Source organism: Melanotaenia boesemani, chromosome 21 (genome assembly GCF_017639745.1).
Source record: "Melanotaenia boesemani isolate fMelBoe1 chromosome 21, fMelBoe1.pri, whole genome shotgun sequence".
Classification (NCBI taxonomy): Eukaryota; Metazoa; Chordata; class Actinopteri; order Atheriniformes; family Melanotaeniidae; genus Melanotaenia; species Melanotaenia boesemani.
The window spans coordinates 10,867,572-10,887,721 of NC_055702.1; the positions used below are offsets into that span (position 1 = coordinate 10,867,572).

Below are 20,150 nucleotides of genomic sequence, written 5' to 3' on the forward strand. Positions count from 1 at the left end.
AAATATTTAACCATAATTAAACCATACTTTGTCACTTGTTTGTCCCTTCCAGCTTAAGAAAACCCACACTGTAGGTCAAATATAATTTTTTAGGTATCAAATGGGCATAAATACTGTTCTGGGCCCAACATGTGTTTCATCCTTTGTCACAGGGGGCGCTGAAGCATAAAGTCTTGATAATAGAAAATGAAATGCAACATGTCACTTATGTCCTACTCCACCAGAACAAACAGTTCCTTTCTCCCAGGACATCTCTGAAGACAGATCTGCTTTTGTAAATCATTTGGATTTTGCCTCCATTTTGTTCTACTTATGTTCATTTTTAAACTCCAACCTACTATTTTCATGTTAATGGCAAATCTTTAAGCTAATAAAGCACATAAGTAACAAAGTTTTGACCAAAAATTCCTCTTAAGTATTTGGTTTGCCAAATTCTCCCGAAAACACCATGTATTGCTCTTTTTATTACGCCTTTCCTTTGGGAAGCGATGCCCCCTATCATAAGTTTGTCTATGTATATGATTAATTATCACACACACTTTGAAAAACATTCCTATTTATACTCATCCAGGGGGTTTGGAGTCATATTAGCTGTGGCAGAATGCAAAAGCATAAACTAGTTAATCTTCAAGCAAAACAACATTCAAATCTAGATGCAAATAAGAAAACAAAACAGAATTTAAGTTGATGCAAGTGAGTCAAATTTAATATTAATGCTCTCCGCTGAAAGAGGCAGAGTGTTTGTCTTTTATTCCCCACCAGCGTCACCACCACTCTAACATGAACAGGAGCTACCAAGTTTCATGTAAAAATGTCAGTAAACTTGAATGTCACCCCACCCCTCCCCTCACAGAATGTGGGTATTATCTGTGCAAAATAAAATACTTCAAGACTGAGTGGATCAAACAAAACACAGATAAAACAGGGCAGAACAAAGGGTAGCGCCTCCATGTGCTAACACTCCTAAAGAAATAAATAAATCAAACATCAAGTGTGGTGTGCAGAGGGATCAGCAATCAGGAAAATGGGTGCATTTAACCCTCTACATACAGACATGGATTAGCATCTTTTTTGTCTTAAGCACAATTTCTGTCAGGCAAGTCTAAAAATGAAATTCCTCCTCTAGTGCAGCTTTGGGATTTCCTTAAATAGAGTACATGTTCCTATACGTTCTAGCTGAAATGATTAGTCAATAACAACTAGGGAGAAATCGGAGTATATGAGGGGAAACCAAGAGGACTTGATGTGCTTTTATGGGAGCAGTAATAAGGATTCTGTTGGATAGTGCTGGTATCTTTTCTACCACAGAGCACACAGAACACATGCATTATTACAAGTGAAGGATTTACATTTTGGATAAAGAAAAAGAAAAAAAAAATAGTAAGGTAATCTCTCACAGAGCCTTCAATGTCCATTTTCAAGCTCTGCTTATGTCCTCTCTACTTCCCCACACTCACTCATCTTCATCCTCCTCCTCCTCACCGTCAGAGAGAGAGGCACAGGGGCGGATCTGGCGGTATCTGTCCAACCACTTCTCCACCATCTGGGTGACCAAGGGGTGGTTACGGCGACGCGAGCTCTTTTGCATGGCGGCCAGCATGCCTCCTTCTGTCACACAGCAGTCCAGCCACTCCCTCAGCAGCTTCTCCTGCTGCTCCTCGTTGCCCATCTGACAGACAAACCAAGTTAAAATGAACAACAAAGATACAAGACACTGTTCTGCTTTCCATGCCAGAGATTCAACCTGTTATTTTCCAAATGTTCCTCAGCTTGGGGAATACTGATACTGTATATATTTTTGCTGTGATGTTCTGCCATTTAATTGTGACATCTTAAAGACAAGTGTTCCTACTTTCCCTTTAGAAGAAAACAAGGAGTCCTCCTGTCAGCCAGTGTTTTTATTTATTCACATAAATTAAATTGTGCTATAAATAAATCCTATTTTGCTCTCATGCACTCACAGTGGTTCATCGAGAACACACTGGGCCTCATCTGACCAAACGATTTGCTCCCACTATTCATCAGGCTGTGTTTTGTGTTCTTTTGCAAAGTTTAATTTAGTTCAGAACCACATTTTTTTTTTTCTTCCCTTCCCCTTTGGCACTTTTTATAGAGGGTGATCTTAAGCCGTGTCCTTGACATTGTCTCAGCTAAGACAGAAAAATGATTTCCACTAATAAATAATCCCTGTGGCCAGTTTTAAGCACTCGCCTGTTTTTCCAGAGTGAGAGAGAACACTGTGCATGATATTTTAAGGGGATGCCAACAGCGGATCTGATTATTGGCGCTATGACTCATTCTGTATCTCCTGACTTCTGTTGCAATGCTGTTTTGTCTGTTTGGTCTGTTATTGATCTTCCTGAATCGTATTACAATCAGTCTCCTCTCATCCATCATGTGGAGCTATGATGTAGAAACAGTCCACTGGTTTAAAATAGCTTTTTACAGGTTCTATTCTAACCATGTTTATACATTTGAGCATAATGCGAGTTTTAAAAAAAATTCAGGAAGGAAGAATATAAAGCAAAACTTCAACCATTGTCTCAGTTCATACCTCTTGAGCAGACAGAAAGTGAATGTGCAGCAGTTTCCTCTCACTGTCCACCAGTGGTAAGAAAGTGACCGTTACGTCGTCGTCAGTATTGAGGTTGGCCCCTGCTCCACGATTGTCGTATCCATCGTTCTCCATGGCCACCAGGGCTGAGAAGTGGCCCCGTGTGTAACCCAGAGCAATGGGGCTCTTCCAACAGAAACTTTGCTCCCATAACAGAGGTAGGTACACACCTAAAAACACACAAAGCAAGTCAGGCAAGCTGGGAGCTGCTGCATACCCTGACACTGGAGGAACCTGGAAAGAACAGGCCCTGCAACCACACACTCAGATTTCAACATGTGTGAATGTCCGCTGGGGCCGAGCACCATATCAGATCTGACATCAGAAGCTTATCAGCTGATTAGAAACAATTGGTCTACTATTGTGAGCAGAGGGCAGGTCTGTGGTGCAACCTGCTTCTAACGAAACAACACTCACACTGTGTACTATGACTTCTACCATGACAACCCAGTACTATGGCTGCAGCTTTAAACAAATTTTATTGTAATCATTAGTAAAACTGAAGTTCAGTAAAGACTATTGTAAAGCATTTCAGTTTTGCATTCACTAGTTTTCAGGCAAAATATTGGGTTCCCCCTGATGATAAATACGTTATAAGCAACGTTAAGCTAAGTTTCTGTTGTGTTTGAGTTTGAGTCCTGGGTGAAATACTGTCATTTGAATAAATGAAAAGAAATAAAAAGCAAAAACAAATATTAGAAATGAACACTGAGCTCTACTTTCATCATCCCTAAAATGATTCAACAAGCTGGAAGCACTAAAAGGCTCCAAGCCAACAATCCTTACAGGAGAAAGCAGCTCTATAGAAACTGCATAAATTGAGTTTTGTGGGATCAGATAGAAATGAAGTTTACCCTGCATTCCTTTGTGCTGGAGTTAATTTATGGTTTGGGTGACAGAACACTTAAAATAATTATTCAGAAGCTTAAATGTTGAAAACAAAATCATTATGTAAATTACTAATAAAATATTTGAGGTTTACTTAAAAAGAGAGAGAAGAACCTCACCTTGAAAACGAGTGTATCCTAACGTTTCCCCACGGAAACTTTTGTAGTATTTTACTCCGTAGACTATAATCGGTCTTCGAAGAATATGTGCGAGAACAAAAATGTGGGTCTGCTCCAGGCTTGCCCCAGGCTGAGGAGAAAAACAAACTTTCACTAAAAAATATTCACTCACACACTCTTTTGCTTTAACTTCACAGGGACAATACAACACAAAACGATGGACAGGAAATTTATCAGAGCAGGAACAGCAATAGTTTAAATATCACAAAGGCACATTTTATTACAACAGGTTTTGGTTATCTGAAGATGGAATATACTCGCACATTTTATAAGCTTTTAACATATATTTTCAATTAATATATCTGTCACAGTCTGATATGAGTTGTGTCCACACACAATCCTCCTCATAGAGGCTATAAAGTCACCTCCTCCTGACACAGAACAAATTACACTAGTTTTCTGCTTTACAAAAGAGAAGCCAAGCTATCTCCCAAAATCTTCTCTCAGCTCAGTAAATTTATGATCCACACTAAAAAGGTGGCAGGCACGTGGCTTCATGCCAAGCACCTTAAGAGCATGGTATAACTGCACAGTCGTACAACAAACAGGCTTCTGTGCAGTTTGTCAAATGTGACATCATAGCATTAAAATATAATATTTAAACCCATATGCAGTTGTAATCATATATACACAAACCCCTACTGAGTGTACATAAAACATAAAGGCAACTAAAAATAATTAAGGGGGGCTGACGCTGCCAAGTACTGCCATCAAACTGCAACACTGCAGTTCTGAGTACATCTACATGCCACTCTGTCCTTCTCATCTTGCAGTACTAACTGAATAAGCAGAAAGCAGATTAGATAACTGCTCTGAAATATACTACAGCTACAATAATTCCTGTTAAAAGGGGACTTAGGTCTTCCCCACTTTTGGGGTGGGATATAGAAAGAATAATTTCAACATTTGAAACTTATCAGTTGCTTTTGAAGCCTCAGATGATGGCATCAAACAGCAGCGTTTGCTGTGTTTATGCTGCCAGAGGAGAGGCTCTGAGCTCAACACTTGTAATCCCAGGGTCACATGTTGGGAGGGAGTGCTGCCTCAGCAGGCATGCCAGCCAAGTGGATCTGCTGTTGGGTCAACCTACAACTCCATCTTATGGGATCTACAATAATTGCTAATGTCCTCCTTGTCATTCACAGATTATTCACCTTTCACAACAGCGCTTAGCAAACGCAATTCCTTCCACTCTGCTGCCACAACTGTCAATGTTAAAATATCAGTTATAAAACTACCATCATCCTTTATTTGGTGCATTTATGAGTTTGAAGATCATTTGTAATTACAACTTTGAGTCCTTGTTTTAAAGGCAACATAAAAGTAGATTTGTGGTTTTATCAGCCTGAATTGCTGAACTGCAGCGTTTTGAAGAGTGCTGCTGAAAAAAGGGGACGGACAAGAAAACACAACGCTGGCATCCAAATCACTGCCAAAGAAAACAACAACAACTCACTTCATGTTAGATATGTAGAGTATTTGACCACAGGTGCTGCGATGGCACATGAAATATTTTTAACAGTTGTGCTGTCAGCCTGTTCAATTATATAGACACGTGTCTGTTGAGTCAGTGGAGCATATGATGAGCATGTAACATGACTATTTGGTGTAGGATTAAACTGACACTCAACTAATCTGTAAACATTTCTTTGAGGATGAATTTGAGCATAAGGTTTGTACGTTACAGAACTTTTTGCTCTCAATTTCAAGTATGTTTGTTCCAGTTAATAATCATTTAGGGAGAAGACTCATAAGTTATTGTAACTTTTTATTCCTCTTGCAGTGTTTTTCTGACTGATCTTAATGCTGATCTGGCCAGTTGTTGCAGCTCTACTATTATTTCTATAGACCTCTGTATGCAATTCTGCCATTTTTACAACTTCTAAACCCTCGTAGCACTTCACTAAGAGGAAGAGGGTAAAAAGAAAGACCCTCATAATTACCTGGCTGGCCAAAGACAGGATGAAGGCCCAGTCCTCCTGCCACTGCTCCTCTCTAAGGGAAAAATGTAAACCAAAGCTCTGCGAGTACCAGGACTCCCACTCCTTCCAACGTGTGTAAAACCTAAGGGGTAGGTGAAAAAGATAAAGTCACAGATGATATTTGCTGTTCTTTTGAATCCAAGTGGCCCTGCTTACATAAAAAAAAAAGCTCAGTCTATAATCCTTCTGGGGTGTACATTACCAGAAAGTAGTGCATATCTAAAAGGTTTAAATTTAAATTAAATACACAAAAACAAGATTTCCCCACACAACTTTGCTGAACACATTAAAAAAGCACAACATTTCTTTAATCCCTCTTCACGTTATCAAACCTTCAGTATTTGACTATGGTGGGGAAGTATGAAAATATCCCTAAGAAATGACTCTGCACGCAGTCTGCAAGTAAAATAATCACAAACAGTACATTGCCTGTGAGGCTTAAATTAAAATAATGCTGGCAGCCTGTAAACAAGCCATTTCAGGAACACAGGGAGGACAGAACCACTAACAGGAGGACCCGAGGAAGACGATCAGTTATGGAAAAAACAACAACTCATGAAAGCACAAATGAGAAGGGGGGAAGGGGGGATCAAGACGGCAAGAATCAAAACTCTAAAATAGAGTGTAATTGCAGCTGCTAGGACAAGAACAGCCAGGAAAAGCAGAATCAACAGCCTATTAACAAGTATATTATACATTTTTTTTTATGAAGGTGACAAAAGTGACCCTTATGACTCACTTTGTCTTAACACAGAAGAAACAAAGCTGTTTTTGAACATGTAAACTGGGCTTAGCAAGTTCTGTAGCAATGTTCACAGTAGTTTTATAGTCCAGTCAACTCTTTATTATAATCAGCTCAGACTGTTTAGGTAAACTGAGAAAAAAAAATACACAGAGTATAATTTTGGATAATATTCCAAATACTAAAAATGTTTGGTGTGTCTCACCAGTGGGAGCAGTCGTGCAGGCTGTCATGGAGAGTCTTGCGGAGCACAGAGTCCTTATCATAGATGCCCCAGGTGGCCTGTAGAACTGAGTCCAACAGACAGTCTCCAGCTGTGCGGTTCCACAAGGCGTACAGACGACTGTCCAGGCGTGTGCCCAGCTCCAGGGACCAGTTGATAACAGGAGATTCCTCTTCTAATTCTATGCATGGGACAAAAACTATTGAATTATTAAAAAGGCAAAATGAGGATGACAGCCTTCATCAGGCTGTGTTTCAAGATAAATTTAAAATAAGAGCTTTTCGCACAGGAAAATTATTGCTAAGGATATAAACCTCAGTGCAGCAATAAAGGGGCCAAAAAGAAAGATTCTGACAAAAATGGTCCTTAATCTATTCATAGATGCGATGTTGAGTGCTCCAGATATGCAGCTTGTCTTTATGAGAGGCAAACTGCAAGTTGTGTAACCAGTTATAACCTAAATCTCTGCATTTTTACATCATGTTATCAAACATGTGTTCCCATTTCTTCCTATTCTTTTTTTATGCAAAACAATTAAAACTAATCTCCCCAGTAGCCCAGTTTATGATGGTTTAAATAGGCCATAAGCCTAAAAACACCTTGCATGAAAACCTTCTTCTGTGAACTTCTGCAAACACCAGATATAACAGATGTATAAATTTCAGGTACCTTTCTGCACGTCTCGATCCAGCACTTCATCAAACAGCTTCTCCTGGACAGCAGGCGGCAAGTCCTCGATATCTGTAAAGACACATGAGCATTAAAAACCTATCATACTCATTATTACCTAATGGTACACGAGGCCGAGATGAACATAAAGGCTCCAATAATGACCCACAGAGGGGATGTTCTTTGCAGTTCCACTCACTGCATGATGTTTTGTCAGTGGCACACTGTAAACACAAGCTCTGTGCAGCGTGTTGTGTTTCAGTGTGTATTGAACTAAACACACTTAAAGCTAGAACACTGGTGGCCATTCTCTGGTTCAATAATGAATGACGCTGGCTTTGTCAGAAAGCAAGAAAGACAGCAACGGAGAGAGAGAGAGTGAATCCCTGCAGCTGGCCTCAGGCCAATTTCAGTCTGCAGTAAAATGCTTGGCATTGCACAATGACAAAGAAAAAATAATAATCTATCAGTGAAGCCTACATAATCTTTCATTCCAGTGGCAACGACAGCACTGAATTAGAATACTGGTTGTTCTTAAAAGCAAAGTGCATGTTAGTTCGATGGTGACATTATGCCACAGACACTGATTGGGAACCAGTTCTTCACTGAAGAAAAACATTCAAGTTCACACATTGATATGGAAAAGTCTACATGTGAACTGAAATGCAATCTCACAATATCCCAAAATATTATTTTCCTATTATTTGCAGCTTGTAATATTCATTGTCAGTACAAGTGTTGACTGTTATTTCATCTGCAGGGGAAAACAAGCACAGACCAGTAGAGGGATATTCCTAGAGGGGTGAATAAAGATAGAGGAGGAGTTTCATTAGTTTACAGCATGTATGATCCAATTATCAGGATGTCACAAGTACCTGCAGGCAGAGTGAAGGTGACCAAGTCAGTGAGGAAGTAACAGGCAAAGTCTCCTTTGCGCTGATGTAGTGAAGCTGCAATTTCCCTGCGGATCTGCTCCGTCAGCTCGGGACACACCATGGAAGGGATACACTTTGCTGCCTGCTGGTTTACCTTATAGACAAACAGTACATACAGCTTAACAAGAAGTTAAAGTTGAACACATGCACAATGATTTAGTTTGAGTTTTTACCAACTGTGAGTTTAAAAAGTTGTAATTTGTAAATTTATGAGAGTTGGATAATTTGCAAACATATTTGTCACCTAATGTTTTTGGATTTTACTTAAAACTAAATCCAAGCAAATACAACAAAAAGAGAAGCTCATCTAACCTATAATACCTTTTCTTTATATGTTTAGAGATGACAATGAGACCAATACTCACGAATTTCTATGTGATGATTAAACATTGCTGTGCAAACACAGTAAAGAGGTCATAGTTCCCTTCTATCCTCAGTAGCTCATTTCACCCTGCAGTACTCTGTGTCTTCCCTAATCATTGATCCTCTTCTTGCAAGCCATATCAGCTCTGCATTATCATTCCATTTGGAACCAGCGACTGAAGCCAAGCTAATCCTCCACCTAATCCTGCACTTCCACCATAATATTAGGAATCTGGTATATATCGTCAACAATTAATAGACTAATGTGCATAACAGGGAGAAACACAAACTAGCATATAAATTACAAGATGGACTTCATCTTGTCAAAAATAACCAATTTAAAAAATGCAAAAGGAGAAGAATATTGTCATTTTTATTTCTGATATATTTGTTTTTAAAAGGAAAATTGTATTCTGCTTAATCTAATCATTCTGCTTTTTGGTCCATTCAAGAGCTGAAAAGTATGTCAAACGGGTTTAATACCTTTGATAACCCTCAAGGAAAACTGTTTTAATTCCAGTGGTGCTGTAATGCCAAAAACGAAGTCAGACTTACTTCTGTCAACAGAATGGCGAGCATGTCTTGCCTCTGGAAGCGAATAGCCAAATGTACCAAGGTGAAGCCTACATCGAACGCTGAGGATCGATTGAGTAGCTGCACCTCATCTGCAGTGAGCTGTCGGGCGATATCACCACCGGACGACTTGTAGGCTTCTACTGCCGCCAGATCTCCTTCTACAACTCCTGCAGCAAAAAGGGAGGAAGGAATAAGAAACAGATTATTTATGTTAAAAAAAAACACATTAATTTGATTCAATTCTGCTTTATTTGTATAGCGCAACTTCACAACAATGTCATCTAAGGGCACTTTACAGACAAATCAATTTGAGCCAATTTCATAATAAATAACAGCTGTGTTAAGAAAAACCAACAGATTGAATTGAATCTTGACTTTGAACCAATCCCCCATCCTGAGCATGCAAGGGGCGACAGTGGAAAGGAAAAACGTCCAGCAGAACCTGGCTCAGGAAGAAACACAAGCTATAACACTATACACCAAGTAGGACTACAAAAATTAACTCAAAATCATCAAAGTTGATTCAGTCTCAGTATACCATCAACGCAATTTAGTTTTTAGTACAGTATTACTGTTTTACCTTGGATTCGTGTTTGCTAAGTGTACTGAAACTGCTAGGTAGGTATATTTTAAACCTATTATTTCAAAATACCAGTTTTCCTCATTGGCAGGATTGCAAAATGAAAGTAAATGTATTTTTAAAACACATGGCAATTCATTTAAAGACGCACATGCATTTAAAATCACTTTGACTGGCTTTTGGAGTTGCTTCAACTCGATATACTTGCTTATAATAGAAGCAAGATGTAACAGACAGCTTGTCATGTTCCATAAGAGGGCTAAAAGTTATATGTCAGACTCTGCCAATTCATCGTGCTGTTCATAGTCGCAACCAATTTCCATTTGAATCTGTGATACATTTTCAAGACAACTTGAAACAGAAAAAAAAAAACAAAAAAAAAAAAACTAAATGCAAAGAGAATACAAATTTCTAGATATTGACGTCAACTGACAATCCTGATGACCTCTAGATGTAGCCGCTAGCTAACCCAGAGTGAGAACAGCCATCACACTGTCAGGCTTCTACTTAGCTGAACAGACAGAACAGTGTGGCTTATAATGCAGAGCTATCACAGAGCTATGTCAGACAGAGAACAGGCTGTGCAGATTAGCAACCCCCCCCCCCCCCCCCCCCCCCAGAACCCCTTTTCGGACCTTGTAGTCTCAACATCTGTTATGAGTGAAATGCACAACAGCTAGGTGGTACACAGAGCACTGGCATGTTTAAACAGACTCCCAAATTATGAGGATGTTATTTCTAAGGGGAAGGGGACAGTTACCTTTGGAGAAGTTGGCCTGAGAGTGTGTCATCTCATTTTACACATGCTGGGTGACATTTTGCAGAGACAGATCCATAAATAGATGTCAAAATTATTTTGGTAGGGATGTTCTGTGGCTGCAGCAGTGCTAGAAGGACCTCGTAAAAGCACCTAACAATATGGTAGTGTCTTTTAGAAAGGGATGAGTAAGTATTTTAGCTTGTTCTCCAAACAAGTAGTAAACTTAGCCCCAGTTCCTCTTTTGTATTGCAATCTTGTTTAAAAATAAATAAATAAAAGTGTCAGTATTGAATATAGGGTTAACACAGGCAGACATGTCTCTATGTTGTTGATATATTGCATGAAGGCCTAACACCAAAACACACTGCTGTTTTTTGTTTTTTTTTTATTATTTTTCCGCATTTGATCTTTTGTTACCTAGAAGCTAGCTGGGTAGTGGATTTAATGCACATGAAGCTATTTGATGACTTAGCCTTATTCATTCTAGCTTGCATTCTCATTATCCTTCATCTCCCATTATCTTATTCTAGGAAGATTGGTAAATAATAGGTACTTTGCAGTAATGAGGAATAATCAGGAGATGTAAAAGAAATTAACCCCTCAGGGCTGAGTTGTCTATATAATATCAGTCCTACAAAAAATCATTAAGGTTCGGTTGGGGGGGGGGTGTTGGCAATTCAGTGTTAGTGTCTGACATGTTCGACAATGTGACAACATTCCTAATCACAGTACTGTGTCCAGTCCAATAATTTCTGCAGATTATATAAAACTTAAAAGTCTGCAACTTTATATTGCTTATTAGGTAAAAAAAAAAAAAAAAGGCAAACACATTTCTCAAGAGCATAAACTACTGTATGCGACTTCTGTTTATCATATACGTGGTGTGATGAATGACTTTGCAGCCTAAAAATAGTTTAGGATATCTGTAACCATTTCTGTAAAATGATACAACCATTTTAGGTTGAATTTTGTTGTCACGGATGGCTGACATTTTTGGCTCATCAAATAAAAGTTCATCAGATTACCTAAATTATGGCTAGCATGAAGGAAAAACAAGATCACCCACAATTGTTTTCTTCACGATAGATCACAAAAACTGCACACAACAGCATCATCATGAGAAACATTAAACTATAAGCACTTAAGCAATGTACTGTTTTAAAAGAATTATGCAAGCTGCAATGTAAGTGCTGCTGATTATAGACTCTGTAAAATAAAACATGTCATTCCAAAAACAGAGTCTGCTTCCCTTTAAGGAGGAAGTAGAATCAATGGGATTTTAAGATTCTGGCTCAAGTTCAGAGCTCTACAACAACAGAAATATGGGGGAAACAACAGAGTGAGGTGAGACTAAGTTCCGAGACCTGAGGAAGTGTTAGGCGTCTTGGTCAAAATGTGCTACTTGACTCAGGAACTTCCTTCACTGACAAAAACTATGACAAGAAGCAACATAATTACAACAAGTCAGGAGATGGCGTGAATATAAATAAATAGACTAATGCATAATTATGAATTAAGCTGAATGGGGATGTCAATAGGTAGAATTCATGCATAGACTTAAAAGAAAACAAAAAAATGTCTTAACCTACCTCAGGAGAAAAATGTTTTCTACTTCTCAAAAGCAACCTGGGAAGTGCAATCACTGCAAAAGGTCAGGAGTGCACAGCTGATCACATGCTGCCTTTAAGTTTTTTTTTTTGGACAGTTTCTCATGTTATGCCAAGGCTATTTTTGCCTCCTGGAGGCCGCTGCTCAGCACATAAGCACCAGTGTTTACAGGGTGTGTTGACTGTGTGCCAAGGCAGTCTCTGGTCCACAGGCTCCACTCTCACTGTGCAGCCCAGACAGCCCATTCATCCACCAGCTGGGAAGCACTCACACCCTCTTAGTGTTTCAAAGATGCTCTTAGTAGCACATCAAGGCCAGATAGGGCCTCAATGATGCGTTGGACCAACTCCTACCAGCTTTTTGAGATATGTGTCTTTATTATGTTACCATTAATCATCATTTACACTTTGCTGATAAGTACAATCTCACTTCAGCTGATTGACCTTGACAAAGGAAACTAGCAGAGCTTGCCAAGCCCATGGCTTTCTTAATGCCATAGTACTCTAATATTTGGAGTTTAAACAACAGGGCATGTTGCCAACCACTGACAAAACACAAAATCAATTGGAGAGCTTTTGAAAAAAACAAAAAAAACACCAGAAGTAAACACAAAAAAATCTGTGTCTTTAAACTTATGTAGATAAATTTTCCATGGATCAGCTATTTAACTACTTCACCCCTTGCTGGAATGATATGATAAAAAGTACAAAAACTCACCAGCACAAGCACTGAGGAACAGCCAGTCTGTTTTCTTCATCCGATTTCTAATCTGCTTCAGCTTCTTGAAGTCAACCTCCTGTTCCTCTTTACTCATGGCTCCAGCTGCAAGCTCTATCCTCTGGAAGTCCATTTTGACATTGTCTTCCCTTTTGGCCATAGGAGGCGATCTCCTTTGGCCCAGGCTTCCACTGCAACTACCCCTCCATCGTGCCATGTCCTGTTCATTGATCAAGGGTGAGGGTTCTGCAGATTCTGGTAGCTCTATGGCTTCCTGGCTGTTAGGCTTGGGGAGGTCACAAACCACACACTTTGTAGTTCTGGGCCAGTTTTGGTAAGTACAACCTGTACATGTCCAGTGCTGTTGGTGAGTGTTGAGTCTGTTCCTGTCATTGTACTCCTCACAGGTGCCCACGGGAGAGTGAACAGCAGGACGGCAGCCTGCGTTGGATCCCGAAGTTTGGGGGGACTCAGTGGGGCTGCTGGTCCTTGGGCGCTGACACAGACACTGTGTGCAACGAATAGCTCGAGGCCAGTTCAGATAGGTGCACATCTGGCAGGACCACTTATTGGCAATCTCAGCCATACTAGATGATCTGACTCTGGGTCTAGCACTGGAGTCAGGACAGATAAGGAGGCTGCTTCCACCTTCAGTTCTAGGAGGATCCCATTCCAGACTGGGATCCAGGTCAGGGCTGTTTTTATAAGGTTCTTCTGTGATGATAGGACCCCTCAACTTTGGTGCACGGCACATTGTGCACTTGATTGCAGATGGCCAGTTCTCGTAAGTGCAGTAGTCACAGGCCCACTTCACCCTCTGTTGTTCCGTCATTGTGAGTCACTTCGTTTTTTCTGTGAAATCCAGTGAGATGTGAGGTATAAAGATACACTAAATACTTGATAATTATAATAATAATTTAAGGTACTTTACTTTAGTCAGTAGAGTGGGTGTTCCAGTAGTTTAACAAACTTGCATCTAGTCAGTCATCTTCAATGACAAACTGACAGTCTGAAATTGTACCTTGAATGAAACTGTCTACCAGTCTTCATTATCTGTAACAGTACTGAGCAAGGATAACAGTCTCGATTTAATTCACATGACCAGGGGCAGCATAGTGTTGCTGTGTATGGATGTTTCAGTCTTTAGCCTAAACTCGCTAGCTGGCATGCTAACCTCGTAGCATATAAATCGTTAGCTAACGTGCAGTTACATTGTCAACGACCGTTTTTGGGTCAAAAAACATGGAACACAAGATAATTATGAGTATTTGCAGAAAAATATATAAAATCTTACCGTTTCGTGACTTCGTTCGTCTCTCAAGTGCAGCTGAAAACCACAACAAACCCTTCTTGTCCAGTCCCCCCTCCTTCCTCCTGCTCAATCAAACCTTTCCCAATCCGAATTGTTTCGACTTCTTTGGCCTCTCACATGTTTACCTTCACGGACAAATTAACCCGTCGCAGGCCAAAATGCACATTGACAGGACCCCCGAACTCCTCCAATCATGGTATAAATCCGCAACACTCCATGGTTTAAACTGCCTCCGTCTTGTTTAATGGCGGCGACAGCTACACAAATGAGAAGCAGAGCCAAAATAAACGCTAGCCTGCTTTCGTCACCAATCATCTGGCCAAGCTCTCAATGTGATTGGATAAAGGGAAAGTACTGTGTTGCCTTCATGAACTACCTGAATTTTCTAGGGCACTGTGAGATTTCATATTTAAAGACAAAACGTGTTTACATCACGTAGCTCAACAACTTTATTTTCCCAGATTTATGCCCACTGTACACATTCTGTACTGTAAGTCTCAAATTTTAATGTGAGGCATTTAACTGATTATGTAATTAATATCCGAGCTTTTTCGAACCCCAAACCACCTCACAACTCTTGAAGGTTGAGTGGAGCAAAGTTGATTTTATTAATAAAAAATATTTCAGGTGTTAGAAAGAGCAAGTGAGAAATAGTTTGAAAGTGTGTTATCTTCCGTACACGAAGAAGAGTTACGGTTATTAACCTCCAAGTTACATCACTGGTTCAACATGTAATCAGATGTAACGGGGTGATTTTTTTTTTTGGACACACCTCCTGTCAAAACGTCACGCAGCACAACATGGCAGTTCCCTTGCGCCGGCTACACCACGTTTCGCTCCACGTTTCTAATGGGCAGAAATTATCATATGACCTTGTTTCCAAATACAAGTTTAATTTATTTGCAACTAGATTGACTGCTAAGTCCAAGCAGGTGGCTTTTAGGAAGGGAGCAGCTGTTTTCGTTGTAAATGAGGGGCCAAACCATAATGTGACCGGATTGAATGAAGGGCTGCTTAGTGCAACGGACAAACATTCAATCGATCCACGCCGGACTGACGTTGGGAAACACAAGCAGGGTATTTCCTCAGCATTTCTTTACGATGTCAGCCCGCATCACCCGCTGGACTCTGTCAGTAACGTGTGTTTCGAGGTAGAGGATGTTGAAAGGTCATTCAAGGTTCTCCACCATCTGGGTTGTAATTTCCTGGTGCCCCCCACGACTGTCGAGGACGAGAATGGCCTGGTCACCTACTCCGTCGTTAAATCAGTTGTCGGAAACGTGTGCCACACGCTTATTGACAGGAAAAAATATGGGGGGATCTTTCTACCCGGGTTTGATGTCACGGAAAAGGGTTGGAGCTTGGAAGAAGAGGACATGTCTTGTCCAGTAACACATTTTGACCACGTTACTTATGCCTGTCCCAGGAATTCCACTCACCAGGTCATGAAGTGGTATGAGAAGCTATTTGGTTTCAAGAGGTTTTTCATTGATAGGTGAGAAGCTTTGATATTGTGTAAGTATTGAGTCACCCATTATTTCTTCCCATTTTCCTTTCAACATGTAAAGCTTGCTTGCAATCTTTCTTGCAATCTTTTCTGTGGACATTGGCTGCTTCCTTTTTAAATAATTTTTATTCAGTTCAGTCCTTGCACCTGACAATTTAGAAGATTGTGTGTTTAAGTCTCTTAACACTGACTAATAAATCACTCAATCATAAAACATTTAACTCAAAGGATGAACCAGCATTACATCTATAATATACAAATTGGCAAAGACCCAAAGTTACACTATGGTAGGCATTTTGTTACTATCGATGTGTTGCTACATCTTTAAAATGCCAGAGATAACATAGTTTCAATGGCATAATATCCAAAGTGGCTTAAAAAATATATGCCCAAAATCTAAGCATATCTTGGCATAATGCAGTTTGTTCATAAACCTGTTGAGGATAGTGACAGGCAAAAAAAGCTATAGGGAAAAGAAAAATTGGCAGATAAAAAAAAATACAGAATATGTAAAAACTGATGTCCCTAAGAAATGGAAAAGAAAGCTATTAAAAACCTGACACAGGATCTGATAGGCTTCAGGGTGGCTGTCAAGAAATTATTCTTAGGGAAGAAAAAAGACAAATGACATTGTTTTTCTCTTGTTCACTGTCAATATATAAAGAAATAATGGATGATTCAAGACTTTTGCACAGAACGATACAGTTCATAATCCCAGTGTGGTTTTTCTTTTTCTTAATTTTTCTTAAAAACGTGTTTTTCTTCTCCTGTGTAGTAATGAAGATGTGGATGAAGGTTTTGTGGTAAACCAGGAAGGCGTTGGACTGCGACTCACTGCCATGCAGTATTGGAAATGCAGCAAAGCTGGCATCACTCTTCCATTTGTAGACAAGAAAGAGCCTGACTGCAAGTTTGTAATTGCAGAATCACTACCTCAACAAGGTTTAAACCATTTGATTTCATCCATATTTTATGATATTATACCTCCTGCTTGCACCACTACTTTCATATGTACTTTTACTTATTTTAGGCAGAAACCAGGTTGACACCTTCCTGGAGGAGCATAAGGCCCCGGGGATCCAGCACATTGCACTGTACACCAAAAACATTGTCTCTACTGCACATGCAATGGCTGAAGCTGGTGTACAGTTTTTCTCTCCTCCTCCGGCCTACTACACAGAGGTTTGGCTTACTCAGAGTTGTACAACTCATTTACTTTAACAAAGAAACAAGGAGATACTAATCTCCTGTCAGATGTGGTCCCAAAATTTAATCAACAAAAAGCATAATGCATGCTGTAAGATTTTGATTATATTAAAGAGAATCAGACCTGGACTGGCCTTTCAGTCTGTAGCTGTGTAAGTGGCCCAGTTCATAATCAGTGTTTTCAAGGCTGTGACATCACCAGGCACAAAGAGGACAGGCCCTGCTTTGTACCAGTAAACAGTGGAGCAAAGTGTAACAACAGCAGTTTGCATACTTTCACCAAGGCTGGAATGAAAAATACTGAGCCCATATCCAGGATTAATATTTTTAAAAATTGATTTAATTTTGTTTTATTGTTTTTTTTTATTTATTTTTTTTTATTTTATTTATGTTTTTTTGGATTATTGTTTTATGTCATCTAAAGTTGCACACTGCTAAGCAAAGTCATGTCCCACATCTGGTAAAATGCAGATGCATGCCTTACTTTTGTAAGAATCTTGCAAACAAAAAACTAAAACACACATAACATTTTTAACTGAGCTAACGCATACACATAAAAACTATCCAATAATGACATCCTTCAGTAATGGATAGTTTATTGTAACCCTAACACCCTTTTGCAGAGCATTTAGCAACAGACACGGCCTCCAGACTTACCTTGTAGCCATTTGGAAGCCTGTTGCCCAATTCTGTTGGTACTTTTTGCCATTCCATAAAGCTCTATTAAGTTTGCAGAAGTCTATTTTGGTAGATTTTAGCTCTATCTACAGGTTTTCAATGGGATTTAGATCACTTCTCTTTTCTGGCCATGTTTTCCTGTCAGGGTTTCTTTATGGCTGTTTGGTACGGGTTTTTTTGTATTTGTTTTTCTCCCTAAAAAAGGACTTTTTACCTTTTTGTGACCCAGTTGAAATGGCAGTCACCCATGGAGACCTATTTAATTTAGCTTGCTGCTTATTTTGTAGGCTCAGACTGAAACCACCTCTCCAGATTGCTCCAGCCTGAAGCATTAAATACATGTTTCATCTTGTTTTCCCACAGTTAGCGCCACTTTTTTTTTTTTTTTTTTGCAGACCTTTGTTAAAAAAATGAGGGGGGATTATGATGAACGGGTTTTATTAAGGAACCATGAATGCTGAAGTTTTAAAATATTCTTTGTTGGCTTTAAAGATTTGTTCACCACCTGTAAATCAGAAGGAAGAGTGTTCAAAAATCCACATTTTTAAAAGAAGGCAAAAACACCAGAGTTTGAGTAGAATTGACAATTCTTTGTTAAGCCAGTAATAAGAAAACAATACATATCTTCTCGAGAAGGAGGCCTGTTAGCTTAGCTTCTGATCAACTAATACACAAAGTGTCAGGACCCTTCGGTTCAGCCAAAAGACCCGCCTACCTAAATTATCCTCCTCATTTATAGTGATACAAAGCATTGTGGCTATGTGCGTGCATGTGGTGCGCATTCATGTGAATGTGTATTTTGCAAGGTGGTCCTTCCTTCTTCCGGGAATTTGATTCCTCCAGGTCCTCCTTTTGGGGTACGTCAGAGCTGAAAGGAAAGAAGATGCTTCGCTCTGCCCTGTTATCTGTCTGCCTTTTTTTTGCTGACTTTCTTCTACCTGTTCCCACAGTTTTACACAAAGGCTGTACTTTTTAATGATTTCTGAGTTACTGGGAAATTCCGTTCTGCTAGGAGTGAATAGATAAGCAAAGAGATGTAACAATATTTACGATTACTCCCTACTGGCCATCCAGAACATTGTCAAGGCCGCTAGTTCTTAGCTCTTTTCTCAGTATTGAACTCAGTAACCCTATATGAGTTTGTGTCCTGTTTGTGAATGCATTATCTGTGAGCTGTGAAGGAATAATAATAATTAAGCTGTTTTCACCTCAGCACCACTATATAATGTAGTTCTATTAATTAAAAGCAGAGCCTAATGCATGTTACTAAAATCTAAGGATAAAATGTAAATAAGTAAATGAATAAGAATGCTTAAATAAGTAAATGAATAATAAATGAGTAAATGAATGAGAATGCATATAAAATATTTGCAACAATGCATAAGTTTTTAAATTCTTGTATATTCTTAGTGACTATAGCATCCTGTCAATAATTGGTGTCTAGGTTTAATTTTGTTTAGTTTTATTAGAATATATAAACCATTTTTAAATTTATTTATTCCTAAAGAATATCTCAGTTCTGTGCTGTTTAGTGGTGCCAGTGATTCTGACCAGGACCAAATTTGCAAACCACCACGTCAGTAATTGTTTTGCACTTCATGTGTACTGTGGCAGGTGGGAAAACAGCAGGAAATAGAGGAAGCAGGACACAATCCCCAGATGCTGGCACAGCATGGCATTCTCCTGGATACAGACCTGCACCAGGATCCCTTATCTATGAGAGCATCCAACGACAGAAGGTGAGATGTAATCAATAATCTACCACCTCTATTACGCTTGCATGTCTTCCGGACAGTTTTCTGAAGGAGGCTTTTTTTTGTCTGTCTTTCTACTACTTTCTCTAAATTTTAATACGTAAAAAGCAACAGTTCATACTGATTTAAGTAGCAACCTATTAACTAAAATAGGGATGCTGCACTGAGAATCTCATTATCTTGATTGATTTTTTTATTATCATTATTTTAAAGTTAATATTCTTATACAGTTTCCAGTTGCAGAAACCTCACCTGGATATATTTTAGCATTGTTGAAAGAATCACATGAAATTCTGTTGGTTATTAAAGCCTTGGGGAAACATGCTGGGTCAGAGTTGGGTCATAATGGAAGGCTAACCATGCATCCTCCTGTCCTTGCTGTGATGCTCTCAGATACCTTCTCCAGGTGTTCACCAAGCCCATATTTGCAGAGGACACCTTCTTCCTGGAGTTGATAGAGCGAAGAGGGGCGACAGGTTTCGGCGAGGGCAACATCAAGGCACTGTGGAGATCAGTGCAGGCATATATGGAGAATGAAAAGAGGGATTCTCAAAGAGATGGATCCCTAAAATCCGTGCAAACTGCTCAACACTAGTCAATACATTTTTTAAGTTTAATTTATTTCAGATGTGTTTGTTTATATCAGTGTTATAGCACTTACTTTAGTGACAGTCATTGACCACAATTGACTTTATATAAACGAGTTCAACACATCAGATGCTGCACAGAATACTTGAAATGTTACAAGAAAAATACTCTTGTTTGCTGTAAAAGATTCTTTGTTCTGACTACATCAAAGCAAACCAAATGACTCCAGAGCAACTGTTCCTCAATAAATGTGTTATACCCACAACAGA

The 20,150-nt window shown here is 39.3% G+C and overlaps 2 protein-coding genes across 9 annotated transcripts; one reads left to right on the forward strand and one right to left on the reverse strand.

Moving 5' to 3' along the window:
- Positions 1 to 678: 678 nt before the first annotated feature.
- On the reverse strand, positions 679 to 14,422 carry LOC121632012 (ubiquitin thioesterase ZRANB1). Of its 8 annotated transcripts, none has more exons than XM_041973138.1 (11): positions 14,131 to 14,422; positions 13,768 to 13,824; positions 12,837 to 13,688; positions 9,151 to 9,338; positions 8,173 to 8,326; positions 7,298 to 7,369; positions 6,611 to 6,809; positions 5,625 to 5,745; positions 3,622 to 3,751; positions 2,555 to 2,784; positions 679 to 1,669 (listed from the first exon to the last, which is right to left on the reverse strand). In XM_041973138.1, exons 3-11 carry the CDS (start codon positions 13,666 to 13,668, stop codon positions 1,454 to 1,456), a joined length of 2,142 nt encoding a protein of 713 aa, XP_041829072.1. In that variant the 5' UTR covers positions 13,669 to 13,688; positions 13,768 to 13,824; positions 14,131 to 14,422; the 3' UTR covers positions 679 to 1,453. The 8 variants fall into 8 exon arrangements, with proteins under 8 accessions (XP_041829072.1, XP_041829071.1, XP_041829069.1 ...); XM_041973137.1 differs by having other exon boundaries at positions 13,763 to 13,824; XM_041973135.1 differs by having other exon boundaries at positions 13,763 to 13,845.
- Positions 14,423 to 14,930: 508 nt separating this feature from the next.
- LOC121632014 (4-hydroxyphenylpyruvate dioxygenase-like protein) lies at positions 14,931 to 20,150 on the forward strand. Its single transcript, XM_041973140.1, has 5 exons — positions 14,931 to 15,643; positions 16,431 to 16,597; positions 16,686 to 16,837; positions 19,154 to 19,278; positions 19,687 to 20,150. Exons 1-5 carry the CDS (start codon positions 14,949 to 14,951, stop codon positions 19,886 to 19,888), a joined length of 1,341 nt encoding a protein of 446 aa, XP_041829074.1. The 5' UTR covers positions 14,931 to 14,948; the 3' UTR covers positions 19,889 to 20,150.